Source organism: Ixodes scapularis, unplaced genomic scaffold (assembly GCF_016920785.2).
Source record: "Ixodes scapularis isolate PalLabHiFi unplaced genomic scaffold, ASM1692078v2 PGA_scaffold9__187_contigs__length_104089568, whole genome shotgun sequence".
NCBI lineage: Eukaryota > Metazoa > Arthropoda > Arachnida > Ixodida > Ixodidae > Ixodes > Ixodes scapularis.
The window spans coordinates 62,909,865-62,922,573 of NW_024609884.1; the positions used below are offsets into that span (position 1 = coordinate 62,909,865).

Genomic DNA, 12,709 nt, shown 5'->3' on the forward strand with positions numbered 1-12,709 from the left:
ATATATATATTTTTACTAGGTTCAGTGTTTTTTTAAAAGACAGTGCCAGAAAGAAATCCTCGCAATATATTCTAATAAATAACAGTCGTTTCTTTGTTTGACCGGGTTACATTAGGTTTTACCCAACTTGTCTTATAGAGACCTCATTTTTTTTTTATAAATACAAGCATGTGAAAATTTGGTTATGTAGTGAAACTAATTCTTTTTGTAAATCTGCTTTCTAAAAAAAGAAAAAAAAAAAACCATTCCAGCCTTGATTTAATAAAAAATGAGTCTCCACTCTCGGCTCAAATTAAATGTGAAATATCAATACTGAGACATTGTTTAAATTGGATCTGCAGTCCAGTTTTTCTCTTGGCCCAATTTGATGTTTGGCCATGTGTGTTCTGTTGGCAGGTGTGGCCCGGCTACCCCTGGTGAACGGCTTTGCCCGCACGCCCCCCGTCCTGTGGCAGATGCAGTGGGCCCCCCAGTGGGAGGCACCCGTCCCGCCCCCTCCGGCCGACTGGTTGCTGGACCGGGACCTGCTGCACGAGTACATCTACCGGGCCAACCTTCTCGGTGAGGCCGCCCCACCAGGAAGCTCTGGGTGCTCATTCCTCAGAGCTACTTTCCTCAAAAAGGAGGGGGGTCACCCTCTTCCTCAAATAGAAAGGAGGAATTGGGGAAGAGTTTCCTTCTTTCTGGCTGCTCGTTGGTCTTTATGCAACAAGATGGTTCAGGTGTCGTTACTCTGAAGTGTCTCTAGCCATTTTGTCGGTATGCTCTCTAAGACCCCGGAAGAGAATGACTTTCTGTTTTAAAGGCAACTCCTTTGGAATGCGGCACGCCTGTTTGTATTTGATCCTAGAAGCTGCATTTACTAATGGTGAATTCCACTTGTAGATCCGGAGCGCTTTCCGAAATCCGCGAGGGAGGCGAAAGTCTGCTCCGTGGGACCCGCTCCGAATCCACGAGGGGAAGATAAACTTGCATTTTTGGAGCGACCTCCCCCACACCCCTTCCGACCGCCGTTCAAAATGGCCGCTGCTCGAACTTGACAAGCCCACCAACGCCTCAGCCGACTGATCTTTCCGACGACCAGTGACGACTGTCAATGTTTAGCTGCAGAAATAACACGCGACACAGGCCGGGTGAAATTATACGCACTACGACGCCCATGTCGCGAATACGTCCGCGTTCGGCACCGTCACATACCTTTCGGCCGCCTCAAAGCGGCGGGGCACGGACAGCGATTGCCCGCAGTGGAGTTCAGATTCCTGGTATGACTTTAATAAACACAGAGGTAACAAACCATCACTTGCGCAGTCGTTGCCTAATCACTTCTTGCTTTATTTCATGGGAAAACGCAGGTGGAATGCCATGTAAAAAGGTAAACAATCATTGGCTGCAGAATGAACAGGCCTAACCTTGCGTCTGCCTCCAGCTTTTCTGTCTTTCTTCCTCTCACGATCACAGATGTCAGCGTTTGCGATTTACCACGCTCCACAGTCCCGGCTTTGTATCCCTGATCTACGCGAGGTAGAAGCGTTCGCGCCGTCACAATCCTGCGTAAACAACCGACGCACCCGCACAGATCCAACTCGACCGCCCGACCGGCCCGCCGACCTCTCCAACTTCTCCAACCTCGCCGCGCATGCGCACTGCCGATTTAGGCGGAAATCACGTGGGTCGCTCTGTCAGCTTCCGGAGAGATCTGTGAAATCCCGCAGAGCAAGTTCGGCGGGGTTTGATGCGCTCCGTGGAGCGAGCGCTGCCAGAGATCTACGAGCGGAAGATTACCAGCTCGAGCCAGATCTGCGAGCGGAATATGCGCACTCCAAATGGGAGCGCTTTTGGAGTGCTCGAGATCTGCGAGCGGAATTCACCATAAGAATAAAAATTGGCAGTGACCTTGTAGTCGGTTTGCCTTGCTGCATACCCGACCCGGAGGAATCACACGGAGCCAGCGGTTTCAAGACCAAGGAACTACATTTAATGGGACATGGACGAGACGATGAAGAATAATAACAGAAACCAACGAGCACCGGCGGCGCTTGAGTTCAGCCAGCGACTGCCTGTGCGCCGCCTCTGATTCACCTTATCAAGGCGGCACACGCGATGTGTGCGTGGTTCGCTTGATTCCGCCGCCACGCGGGAAAGTTCGCCACCTGTGCCCCGCAGTTGGGCAGCTGGGCTGGGGAGCCGCCAGGGTGCCCACAACCTTTATCTCCGAAGCCATATAATGCATGGAATGTAGTAATTGAGGAGCAATCATCTAAATTTGTTTAGGGGACATTAAATGTCACGTGACATTTAATGATATTAAGTGGTGTCCCGTGACATCACATTACTATTGAATCACCCGACATGGTCACAGAAAGGGACATTACGTGATCACTGTGTCGCACCGCGTGACACTGTCACCTTACGTCTCTTCCTTAACCTGGCTTGTGATGATGTCTACCTTCTTGAAAATGCTTCTCTCGCTGCCAAATGGGACATCAAACCCGTATCTTGTGATTGGCATTTTACAAAATTCAAGGAACATTATCTCAACACTTCTGTTGCAACAGGAATTTCTTAGGGCGAAAAAAATAGTACCAGGATTGTTGCCAGTTTTACACCAATGGTGCCAAGTCCTCAATGTATGTTGACTCTGCTGTTCATTTCCATTGTTTGACCCATGTGGCTCAGCTAAATGTTGTCGGCTGCATTTTTATTACCGAGCTCTATTGTGTATTGGTCGCCCTTAACTACAATTCAGAGCAAAGTGATAAAAGCCATTTTTTGTAGACTCCCAGAGGAGTTAATGCTGCAGTATGCTCACTTACATTAACCAAAAAACTTTCAGCTTTTTTACTCTGGTGAAGATGGAAACCCAGCGAAGCTGCACCACGGTGGGATTGAAGTATTTATAAAAACTGTTCAGCCGCCATGGCGTCCTGTCGTCGCTGGGCCTCGCGCTTGCGCTTGGCTTCCCGTGGCACAATCGTCATCCGTGGCGTTGGCCCGCCGGTGCCGGTCACATCGCTGCTTCTGTTCTTGGCGGCGTTCCAGGCGGGCAATCTGCTCTTCTTTCGCAAATGATTCGGAACCACTCGACGCAGTGGAACTTGAGGCGATAATGGCTTCGCGGCATTTCTGCGGCCATTCGCGCTGCTGTGCACGTCAGTGCTCCTTGCGCTCCCGCTCTTCTTCCTTTGAACGAACGGCATGCGGCCGACCCATCGTGAGTCTAAAGGGCAACTGATAAGTGTGCTAGCGCGATCTCAACGTCGCGGGACACAGGACACACACGATTGGTAGGCGAGACGATGACGTAGCGTGACAGTGAACTGACTCGAGTTTTGTGTCGACACGCCGCTTGTCCGCAGATACGATAGTGGGGGAACTATCCCTTAACAGCTTCGCTGTAAAAAATGCATGCTGCGTTGTGGAATCTTGAAGGCGATTTGGCTTCAGTTAGTGTGCTCTACAATGTTTGCAATGGGTTCTTTGCTTTCAATGGGATTGATATAGGAGACCTGTGTGAGGTGATGCATGCTTTGGTGGAACGATTATGCGAGACGTTTCGTGTGTTGGAGAAAGACACAGAAGCGAAAGTGTGTGTGCGAGCTGTTCTGTAGAGGTGCGGAGAGTTATACGGGAACGGAACCTGGGGGATGGTAGTGGGGAAGCGAGGGAGCATGTCTGCACGGTGTGACGACGTGGGTATTTTGCAATGGCAGCTTCTGGAGGAGGGGGGGGGGGGGGGGAAGAGAGGGGAGGGGAGGGGGAGGGGAGGGGGGGGGGGGGGGGGGGGGGGGGGAGGGGGAGGGGAGGGGAGGGAGGGAGGAGGGAGGGAGGGAGGGTGAGGAAGGAAGGAAAGAAAGAAAGGGAAAGCATCGCTGGAGCAAGAAGAGTGGCAGCGAACGGGGGAAGGGGGGCGGGGAGCGAGAGAGAGCCTTGGCAGTGTGTGAGGAAGGATGGGGAGAGGGAGAGCAGTGCCTCTGCTGTAGCGTGGGGCTTTGCTTTCGTACATGAGCATTCTTTGCCAGGAAGGGTCACTAACACCTACTGCTATAAAATAAGCTGACCCAACTTCTATGAGCCAATACAGTCGCCGACCGATTATTCGGATTCGGAGGGGATACCCAAAATGGTCCGAATAATCAAGCAGTCCGAAAATTCGGTGGATGAAAAAACTTGCCTTTATTACGCCTAAGTGGGCTTTAAAAAGCCGTCAATAGTGGCTTGCTTCATGTTACGCCTGCTCGTGATGATGTCTGCTTCCATTTGTGCAAGCGTCGTGTCCTCGTCGTACACATTCAACAGAAGTGTTCATGCGTTCGGAATGTCTGCTGTCAATGGTTGCGGGCGGTAGTTGTCATCAGTCTCATTTTCTGCTGGTGCGAGGAACGGGATGAGAGGTGCTAATCCACGAGCGCAGAATGGCGACTGGTGACACGAAAGTGGGGTGGAGGCGAGGAGATGGAAGGAAACAAAGCAAAATGATAATGATGATGATGACGTATAGCTAAATGGAAAAAAAGGGCTAGCATAGCGTCACCTAGCGGTAGGACTCAGGAGTACTCAAGTCGTGCAGCCAAACGAAGCCAATCCATTTGCAGCCAACATAGAATTCAAAATGGCCGCTTCTCGGTAATATTTCCTGCTGATCACTTGCGACGATTTTGTCCGAATAATCAAACTTTCAGACTTCAAGCTGTCTGAAACATTGGTCGTGAATATACACTATTTCTATGGGGTAAGTCACGGTTCCTCCTTTATGTCTGAATTATCGAACATGTCCGAATTATCACAGTCCGAAAAATCGGTCGGCGACTGTATTCAACAGGGCCTTTGGGATAGGCATGATATTAAAGTTTTGCTCGATCCCGAGCCATGTGGGCATTGCAGGCAATGAGGCTGCGGATAGACGTACTGACTGCCACCAAACAGAAACTTTTACCATCACATGTTTGCATACTATACCGAGACCTTCGAATGCCCATAAGGCTTGCACTTTTACAATTGTAGCAGTCTGAATGGGACTTCGCAGATAATAATAAGCTTCATACCATCAAGCCAGATCTCTGTGCTTGGGAGACCTCCTATAATCAGAACCGTTTCCGTGAAGTCCTTCTTTGCTGCTTGAGAGTTGGCCACATCTTCCTCACCCATTAATGACTTCTTGTGAATGAGAAACCACCGGTGTGTGACCACTGGGGAGGGACTCTCTGTTCTACATATTTACATATTTTTTTTGCCCTGGTCTTCTACAACAACACGGGCCCTCCCCCCCAACCCCCCTCCTTGAGTTTTTCAAACACTGTATCTCATTCCACCCTACCCTGTTCCTAGGGGAGCAGCCCCTTATATCACTTGAACCTCTTCTGGCTTTTCTTGAATATATTGGTACTTTACACAAACTATACACTCCGTGCGACGCGACCGGCGCGCCGCCGCGCGGCCGTTACCGAAGGTAGGCAGTGAGAGCCCCACCGAAACGAAACCGCGCCGCGTACGTTGGTACGCATTGAAGTCGGAGCGTTGCGGTTGCGCTGGGTTGACAGCATGAACTGCTGTGTCGTTAAGTGCTCCAGTAGTAATGCGTCGTATCTCGTGGGGACAAAGTTTCACAGTTTTTCACATCGACGACGTTTTGTGGGACAGCGACCGCGATGGACCCATGCCGTACGACGCGAGAAATTTGGTCTCCTGATCATGTCTGCCACTATGTCGGCACTGCTGACATATTCTACACTGTTGCTTTGCGCTCTGCGTTTGTCTTCGTACCAGTAACGCCAACATATCTCAGCTCGAACTGATATGCCATTCCACACTTGTGGGTATGAGGTGCGAATTTCGTTGAAGGAATGCCCTCGAAAGAAGTTTCGTCCCCATCGTACGTGTCGATGATATTTCCGGACCAGTATGGCACGCAGTCTGTACTTCATGAAGAAAGATTCGAACGGTACAAAAAGTGACAAATATGAATTTAAGGAAAACTACAATGAAACTTGGAATCTCTGGACAATCGATGTTGGACAATGAAAGTTTATGTGGTGTGCTTTCTTTTTTGATCAGCCTCCTTTTGGATGTGGAAACGCTGACACCCCGAGTCTTGAAGACAACAATTTTTTTTCTCGGCTTTAGAGCCACCTATCGCAAAGTTGTTCGAACTGGAAGTACCGTTCACTGGTCCCTTCCTACCTGTAAAGTGTGCACCTTCCGGCCATGATGAGTGGTATTCTCTTGGCAGCATTTGACGGTCAAAAACAGTTCCCATTTAGTTACGCCGGCCAAAAATATTTCCACCTGGTTAAACTATGCCATCTCTTTTAGGTATAATAAGTGTTTTGTCAAGTTACGGTTGTCCAAGTACCTGTGTGCCGAAAATCAGCACCTCGCACAACCAGATTACTACATAACAGCTCTCCGTAAAAGCCTTTGACGGCCAAACCGTGTGTTGGCCGGCAACTTGGTTTTCTCTGTTTGGAAGCCACCTTCCGTAAAGTTGTTTCAAGTGGAAGTACAGTGCACTAGTCCCTTCCTACCTGTAAAGTCTCCATCTCCCACGACAAGTGGTATTCTCTTGACAGCCTTTTCACAGTCAAAACCGTTTCCCATTCAGTTACGCCGCCCAAACTAAATTTCCACCTGGTTTCCCTATGCCACCTATTTTTGCTATTATAACTGTTGTGTCAAGTTACGGTCATGTCCAAGAACCTGCGTGTCTAAATCTGCACTTGGCCAAAGCCCGGTTATAACACAACATTTTGGGTCCATTATGGGATATTCCTGACAGCTTTATTACTTTATTCGTTCGAACCATAACTTTCACACTTGCTGTCTTAATAAAACTTGGCCCACTTTGTGCACGAATTTAGTGAACATCTCACTTGCCTCCAAATATCATCGACCCACCAACTTTACAGCGACGAGCGAAACAAATTTCCCACTGAGAGCAATTATGGTGGCGGCCATCTTGCTTTTTGGAAAATTGCCCAAACCCCTTTTTCGACCGCAACTAGAGAAATTATCCCTATTGACGATTCAAACTTAATATATAAGAAGCGGCAAACAGCTAAATGCCCTTCTTAAATCTGCCCCAGCACTCATGCAACGTCATCCTCTACTTATCGGCTTCAAAAGCAAAAGTTCCGCCCGTGCGCGCTTCCGCCGCCACAGCTTCGCACGCGAAAAGGCGCCGCAGGCTGCTGAGCCTGCTGAGCGCGCCTCGTTGTCGAACGCCAGCTCCTCCGCTAGCGGCGCTACGCGTGTTTTTCAAAGCGCCCCCTAAGTTCCCGCACGGAGTGTATAGCCCAGTTGCAGTCCTAGCATTACTAGTGTTTTAGTGTGCTTAGTTTCCTCAATACAATCATCGCAGCTCGCACCATAAAACCTGCAAACAACAACAACAATGCGTGCCATTGGGTATGCACGGATTCACAGTTGGACAAATTTTTGGGTGTAGGGGCTTCTGTTAGAAGGCATTTCATGCTTTAAGATAACATTTACATACTGCACTTTGAGCTTTTAGGAGCTGTGATATCTGGTCCTTCATTACCCGGCAATTTTTTCTCTAACAAGTTCTTTGATTTTCTGATCAGAAAAGAGCCAGGGGGATTTAGGTTATATATTGTGAATCTTGCACACAGTGATCCACATTTTTTTCAGAAAACTTTGAAAGAAATTGTTGTTAGCATGAGGGTTTTCTGCTGACAGGAAATTACGGGAAGTTCAAGTTTCTCTCGAGTGAATTCTAGCTGTGTGGAATTCAGGTGGGCTGGGAATGCAGAGCTCGGAACTAATTACCTTTGAGAACAGTCTAAGGACATTCAAATATTTCTCCAGCTGCAAAGTCTAGAAGTACCATGTATATATTCTCTGGCAAGTGCAAGCTTCTTTAGTTGTTCACAGTAATCTGCTGCACTAAACAGCCACTTGCATGGCATTCAGTTAGCTGGGACTCAAAAACTTGCCCTTGCTTTTGGTTGCAAACCTCACCCTGCAGTCCACTTTAAATCAAAATTTTGCCTAAGTTTTTCCTTCATACTGGTGTAGTCATCGACGTCCGTGCAGCTAAGGTAGGCATTTTCCCGGAATGCAAGACCTTTTTCTATTTTTTGGGTATGACCATCTGTGCTTATTCACCTCAGATACTTCTGTGGCAAGCAGCGCAATCAATGGATTTATAAGGTTGAGCACCAAAGGGGACTGTTACCAAGAGAACTCTGATGCCTCTTCCAGGCTGGATCTCGCGACAGCAGTTCGAAGAGACGTGGATGGCCCTATTGGGCGTGCTCAACACGTCGCCATCAAGCGAGCGAGAGACCCCCGAGGTTTGTGTGGACACTCCCTCGCAGCGTGCGTGGGGGCCGGGTGGGGGTTGAGCTTGCCTCTTCCGTCTCAGGATGAACAGGAGCGCACAGCAGTGCAGTGTCTGTCTGTACGCTGCATCACCAGCCTGCTGCTGCAGTCCTTGCGGCTCCCACAGCCAGGCAACCCACACAGTAGCAGCCTGCTGCACCAGCCCCGTGACAAGCCCTTTGCCTTCGTGCACACGAGGTGAGCGAGCCAAGGGAGACCATGGTTTTTAAAACTATCGTGTGGGCAGTCGAGCCGATTGTGTGCCATGAACGCACTTGGACCTTCAATTAGATGAACTGTATTCCTGTAGTGGGTTCCAGGTGCAGCTGGGAATGTGGGCAATTAACCAAATAACTTGGGACCAGCTAAATCCCAGTTGCAGTTGGTCCAAGTTGCACTTGGTTCCAGCTGCAGCCAAAGAATACGCAACACAAAAAGGAAGGTTCCTCAGTCTTCATTATCAAGAAATTTATCGAAAGAAGTGTAATGTAGTTCTCTGACGAACATGTAAGCTGTTTTGTTCACCTCTTGCTTGCGATGGTTGAAGTGGCGATTGTGCAAGGGATGAACTTGCCTTCACCAAGCCATAGTCAGCGAGATCAGCCACCAGCACTGGTCAGCATTGGTGACTTTTGAGCATCCGACGTGCAAACATAAATTCTTCCCAGCTGAAAATTTATCCATTTTTTTTGGCCCCCCCCATTTCTCGCTTCTTTACGTCCTTCTCGCATGGTAGGCGGCTTATAACCCCCAAACCTGAACAACAGGGATTAATCACAGTGGCAAGAAATAACAACCAAAAGAGGCTGTTGCTATCGCTTGACTCGGACAACACTATCCATGGCCTATGACTCTGTCTTTTTTTTTTCTCGTGGATCGCTCTTCGGGCTATTCTGTGACAGGCTCAAGAGTTCCTTTCCCGGAAGAACCATACTCCGTTCATCCATAAGCTGACAGTACGGTGGAGGCTGCATACTCATCGGACCAGTCATATGTCTATCTTTATCCAATGTTACGCTACCACTCATACGCACACACAGGGTCAGGTGATAAAAAGAAGGCTATTGATTGATCTGGCTAGTGCATTACCCCCACTGCACTGTCAGCTCAAAATCAAGAGGACTCACATGTCATTGTCATCTGTTCTTTTGCTTATTGAGGGGCTGTGTGAGGATACCGAGGTGTCACGAAATTCCTGTTAACCCTATAATGACCCCCCACCCCCACCCCCCTTGAACCTCAAGTCATGGACATCCCAAGCACCCGTGCACGTGCAAAGGCTTCGGTGGATTATCGCGTATCGTTATCGGAGTCATTGAAACATTTGTCATGCCAACCTCAGCAGAAAGCGCTAAGCTGATGCTGCGCTGCAGTCTGCTCTTCTTGCATGTATATTATTTTAGGCCATTGTCATGCATTCTTTTCTTCCAGAAGAACATGGAATAAAGGCTCGGAGAGCTAACGTTCGTTGTACTGTTAAAACCGGTTATAACGAAGTCAATGGGAATCGAAAATCGCTTTGCTATGTCCGCTTCTTCGATATATACAAACTCATACAAATAACAAAAAAAAAATATAACGCGGGTTGTCACGGGCAGATGTTTATCGAGCCTGCAGAAAGTGGTCAAGGCTTCTCTGCACGTGTCCTCTGCTAGATCGGAGCCGCTTCTCGCCAACTACGAGAAGCTCGGATCAAAGACAGATTCTGCTGTGTACGGACCGTGTCGACAGCTGCGACGGCCCCGCGGAGGACGCTGGCGATAGATGGTGTTCTTTACGTTTTTGCGCACTCCGTCGAGGATGGCACGCTTTTGATTCCAGGAGATTGCCTTCGTCTTCCCTGTCGAGGTGCCGGCGGTACCGGGACTGTCCATAGCTGAGTCGCGATGGTTTGCCAAATCGATGCTCGAGTGATTAGACTTTTGCGCAAGAGCGACCTCACCGACCAGACGCCGACACGGTTCACAAAGCAAAAAAAGAAGCGTGCACTGCACCAAGTTCGCGCTCAAGCTTGTCTGTCGTCAGTATAGAGAGCCTGGATTTAAGAGATGGGGCAACTGCTTGAACGGGGTCACGTGGTTTGTGGGCCGCGTTTGCAAAACGAGCGGGCATGCAAGCAGTCAAAACTCAAAAGGGTTCACCTTCTGCAAACGTGTTCGCCTCTCTGCCCAGTTTCCTCGGCACACTGGCCGCGCGACAATCAAATGCAGGCGTACTTACTGGCTCCCTCTTTTAAATCTAGGCTCTCTTCATCATCTCCGCCAGAATGTTGTCGCTAGCGCTCCAAACGCCCCTATCGGCATGCCACAACGGCTTCTCTGTGTGCGATGCGGTAAAGCCGCTTCCCGGATATGGAGCGAGGAGCAGACGACGTTACAGAGATTGCCACCGGTGGCCTTTCCAGCACCTTCTGCAGTCTGTTCTGGGTGGCCTCTTGACCGCGGCAGCAGAGTGCGGCAGTCCGAGACTCAGTAAACTTTCCGAATTTTATTCTTTTTTTAAATTATCACAAAATTTCTCTTCGCTATATCCACGGGAGCCCCTCAATTTCCTTTGCTAAAAACAGACGCAAATGCATTGAAAAAGTGCAAACGGTAATGGGAAATCATAATCGCTCCGCTGTAGCCACTATTTCGTTATAACCAGTCTCGACAGTGGTGTAAACAACTTATTGTTACGGCCACATAATTTCGTGGATTTTGCTAAGTATGAATTTTGGGAATATTTAGTGGGCACCACATTTTATGATTGGAAGTAGTCTGCTGTGTACTCATTATGTCAGAGTGATGTATATCGCATGATAAATTTTTCTCACTATTTTTACATCACAAAATTTGCCAAAATGAGATTTTGGCAATTTTTAGTATTTGATGCGGTTGTTGAAACAGTAAAGTAACATATTTTGTTCTCTAAAGAAAAGAGTTAGCAAAAAAGAAAAGTGAGATATTTCGAATAGAAAACCTTAGGCAGAAAAAAAAGTTATTGTTCAGAAAAAAGCTGTCGTTGGTGTTCTCTTGGCGCTAAGGTTCTTTCTAGATGGTTGTTGAAATGAACGAACCACGGGAGAACCCGACCGGACAAGCAGATGCCAGAATGCAGGAGAATAGTGGCTCGGCTTTCTTGAGTTTTAGTTTATACTCCGTTCAGCCCAAACCTGACAGTGTAGTGAGAGCTACACGCTCGTCGGCCCAATCAACTGCTTCCCTTTCATTGCCTGATCCCGCTTTCTGCATGTAGGTATGGGTGAGAGCATAATCACGTGGGGGAAGATAGGCTTATGACTGGTCCAATGAGCACGTAGCTTTTCCCGCACTGTCGGCTTAGAGTTGACTGGAGTATACAGTGTTGTTCATGTACCTCAAGTCCGACGACCAAAGTGAAGGGGTAGCTTCAAGGAGGGGGCAGTGGGGAAGAAAGAAGGTGCGGCTTCTGCATTTCTTTGTGGGATTACTAACCGGTCGCTGTACTAATCTTTTCTGATCCTAAACGTGAGAAGGTGGGGTTCTTCTTTCCTGTTGTGTGAAAAACGGTGAGGAGTGAGGGCTGGCAAGAGTAAGCTTCCTTCTCTCTGCTTGTTGGTCAGCCTTTAAGGTCCCCTCCCCGTCGCATACAAAGATGTGTTCACCTGCGTTTCTGCATTGTTGAGGTGAAGTCCTGATACAGTGTAAATGGTAAGCGAATTGGATTAAAAGTTGTAGGCTAACTTTCGGAGTGTGACCGAAAAAAGTTAGTAAAAATGTATTGTAGCCAGGCCAGGAATGCAAAGTGTTTTAAAGAATGTGAGTCTGTTTTTTTGCTGTCCAATCCCACAGCTCGTCACAAATGCCACCGGAATGTGAAAGTTAATTTTCAGTTGTTGATCAATTTTTTTACTGTCTTCGCAAGACTGTCACTCACCCCATAAAGCAAAAAATTGACAGCGACTGAAATTTCACATGCCGTTATTCAACTCTGTGATCAGCTTTTCGGAATTTGTGTACACCGTTTGCCCATAAGACTGCCGCTGTGAATTGCGTTGCCATTGTTTGACTTTTGTATTGTAGCCTCGACACTACATCCCACGTCTGCAATAGAGAAATTGCGTCGAAGCTAGCTTTACTAGATAAGGTCAGTTATGGAACCCCCGCGGAGGGGTGTACCCCCTTGCCCCCTTCAGTTCGCCTCCCGTCGTTTAATGCGCCATCTAGATTTTTGTTTTAAAACTGTGTTTTCCATAGAGTATAATGAAACGCCATCTAGACTCTGTGCTTCAATACATATGTATTCCATAGAATCCACTGCAGTTACTATAGCGGGCATCCCCAAAGCAGTGGCATGTTGAACGACGGGAGGCAGGCCATAATAAGAGAGGGGAGTACTGCTCGTGGGAGCA

General features: G+C 48.3%; 1 protein-coding gene across 2 annotated transcripts in view; it reads left to right on the plus strand.

Moving 5' to 3' along the window:
- The window catches only part of LOC8038527 (huntingtin), a 209,288-nt gene that overhangs the window by 151,051 nt on the left and 45,528 nt on the right, over positions 1-12,709 (plus strand). For both annotated transcript variants that reach the window (XM_040504714.1, XM_029978929.3), the window contains exons 41-43: positions 397-561; positions 8,218-8,309; positions 8,381-8,535. In XM_040504714.1, the coding sequence (XP_040360648.1) occupies positions 397-561; positions 8,218-8,309; positions 8,381-8,535 (412 nt within the window). The remainder of the gene's footprint in view (positions 1-396; positions 562-8,217; positions 8,310-8,380; positions 8,536-12,709) is intronic.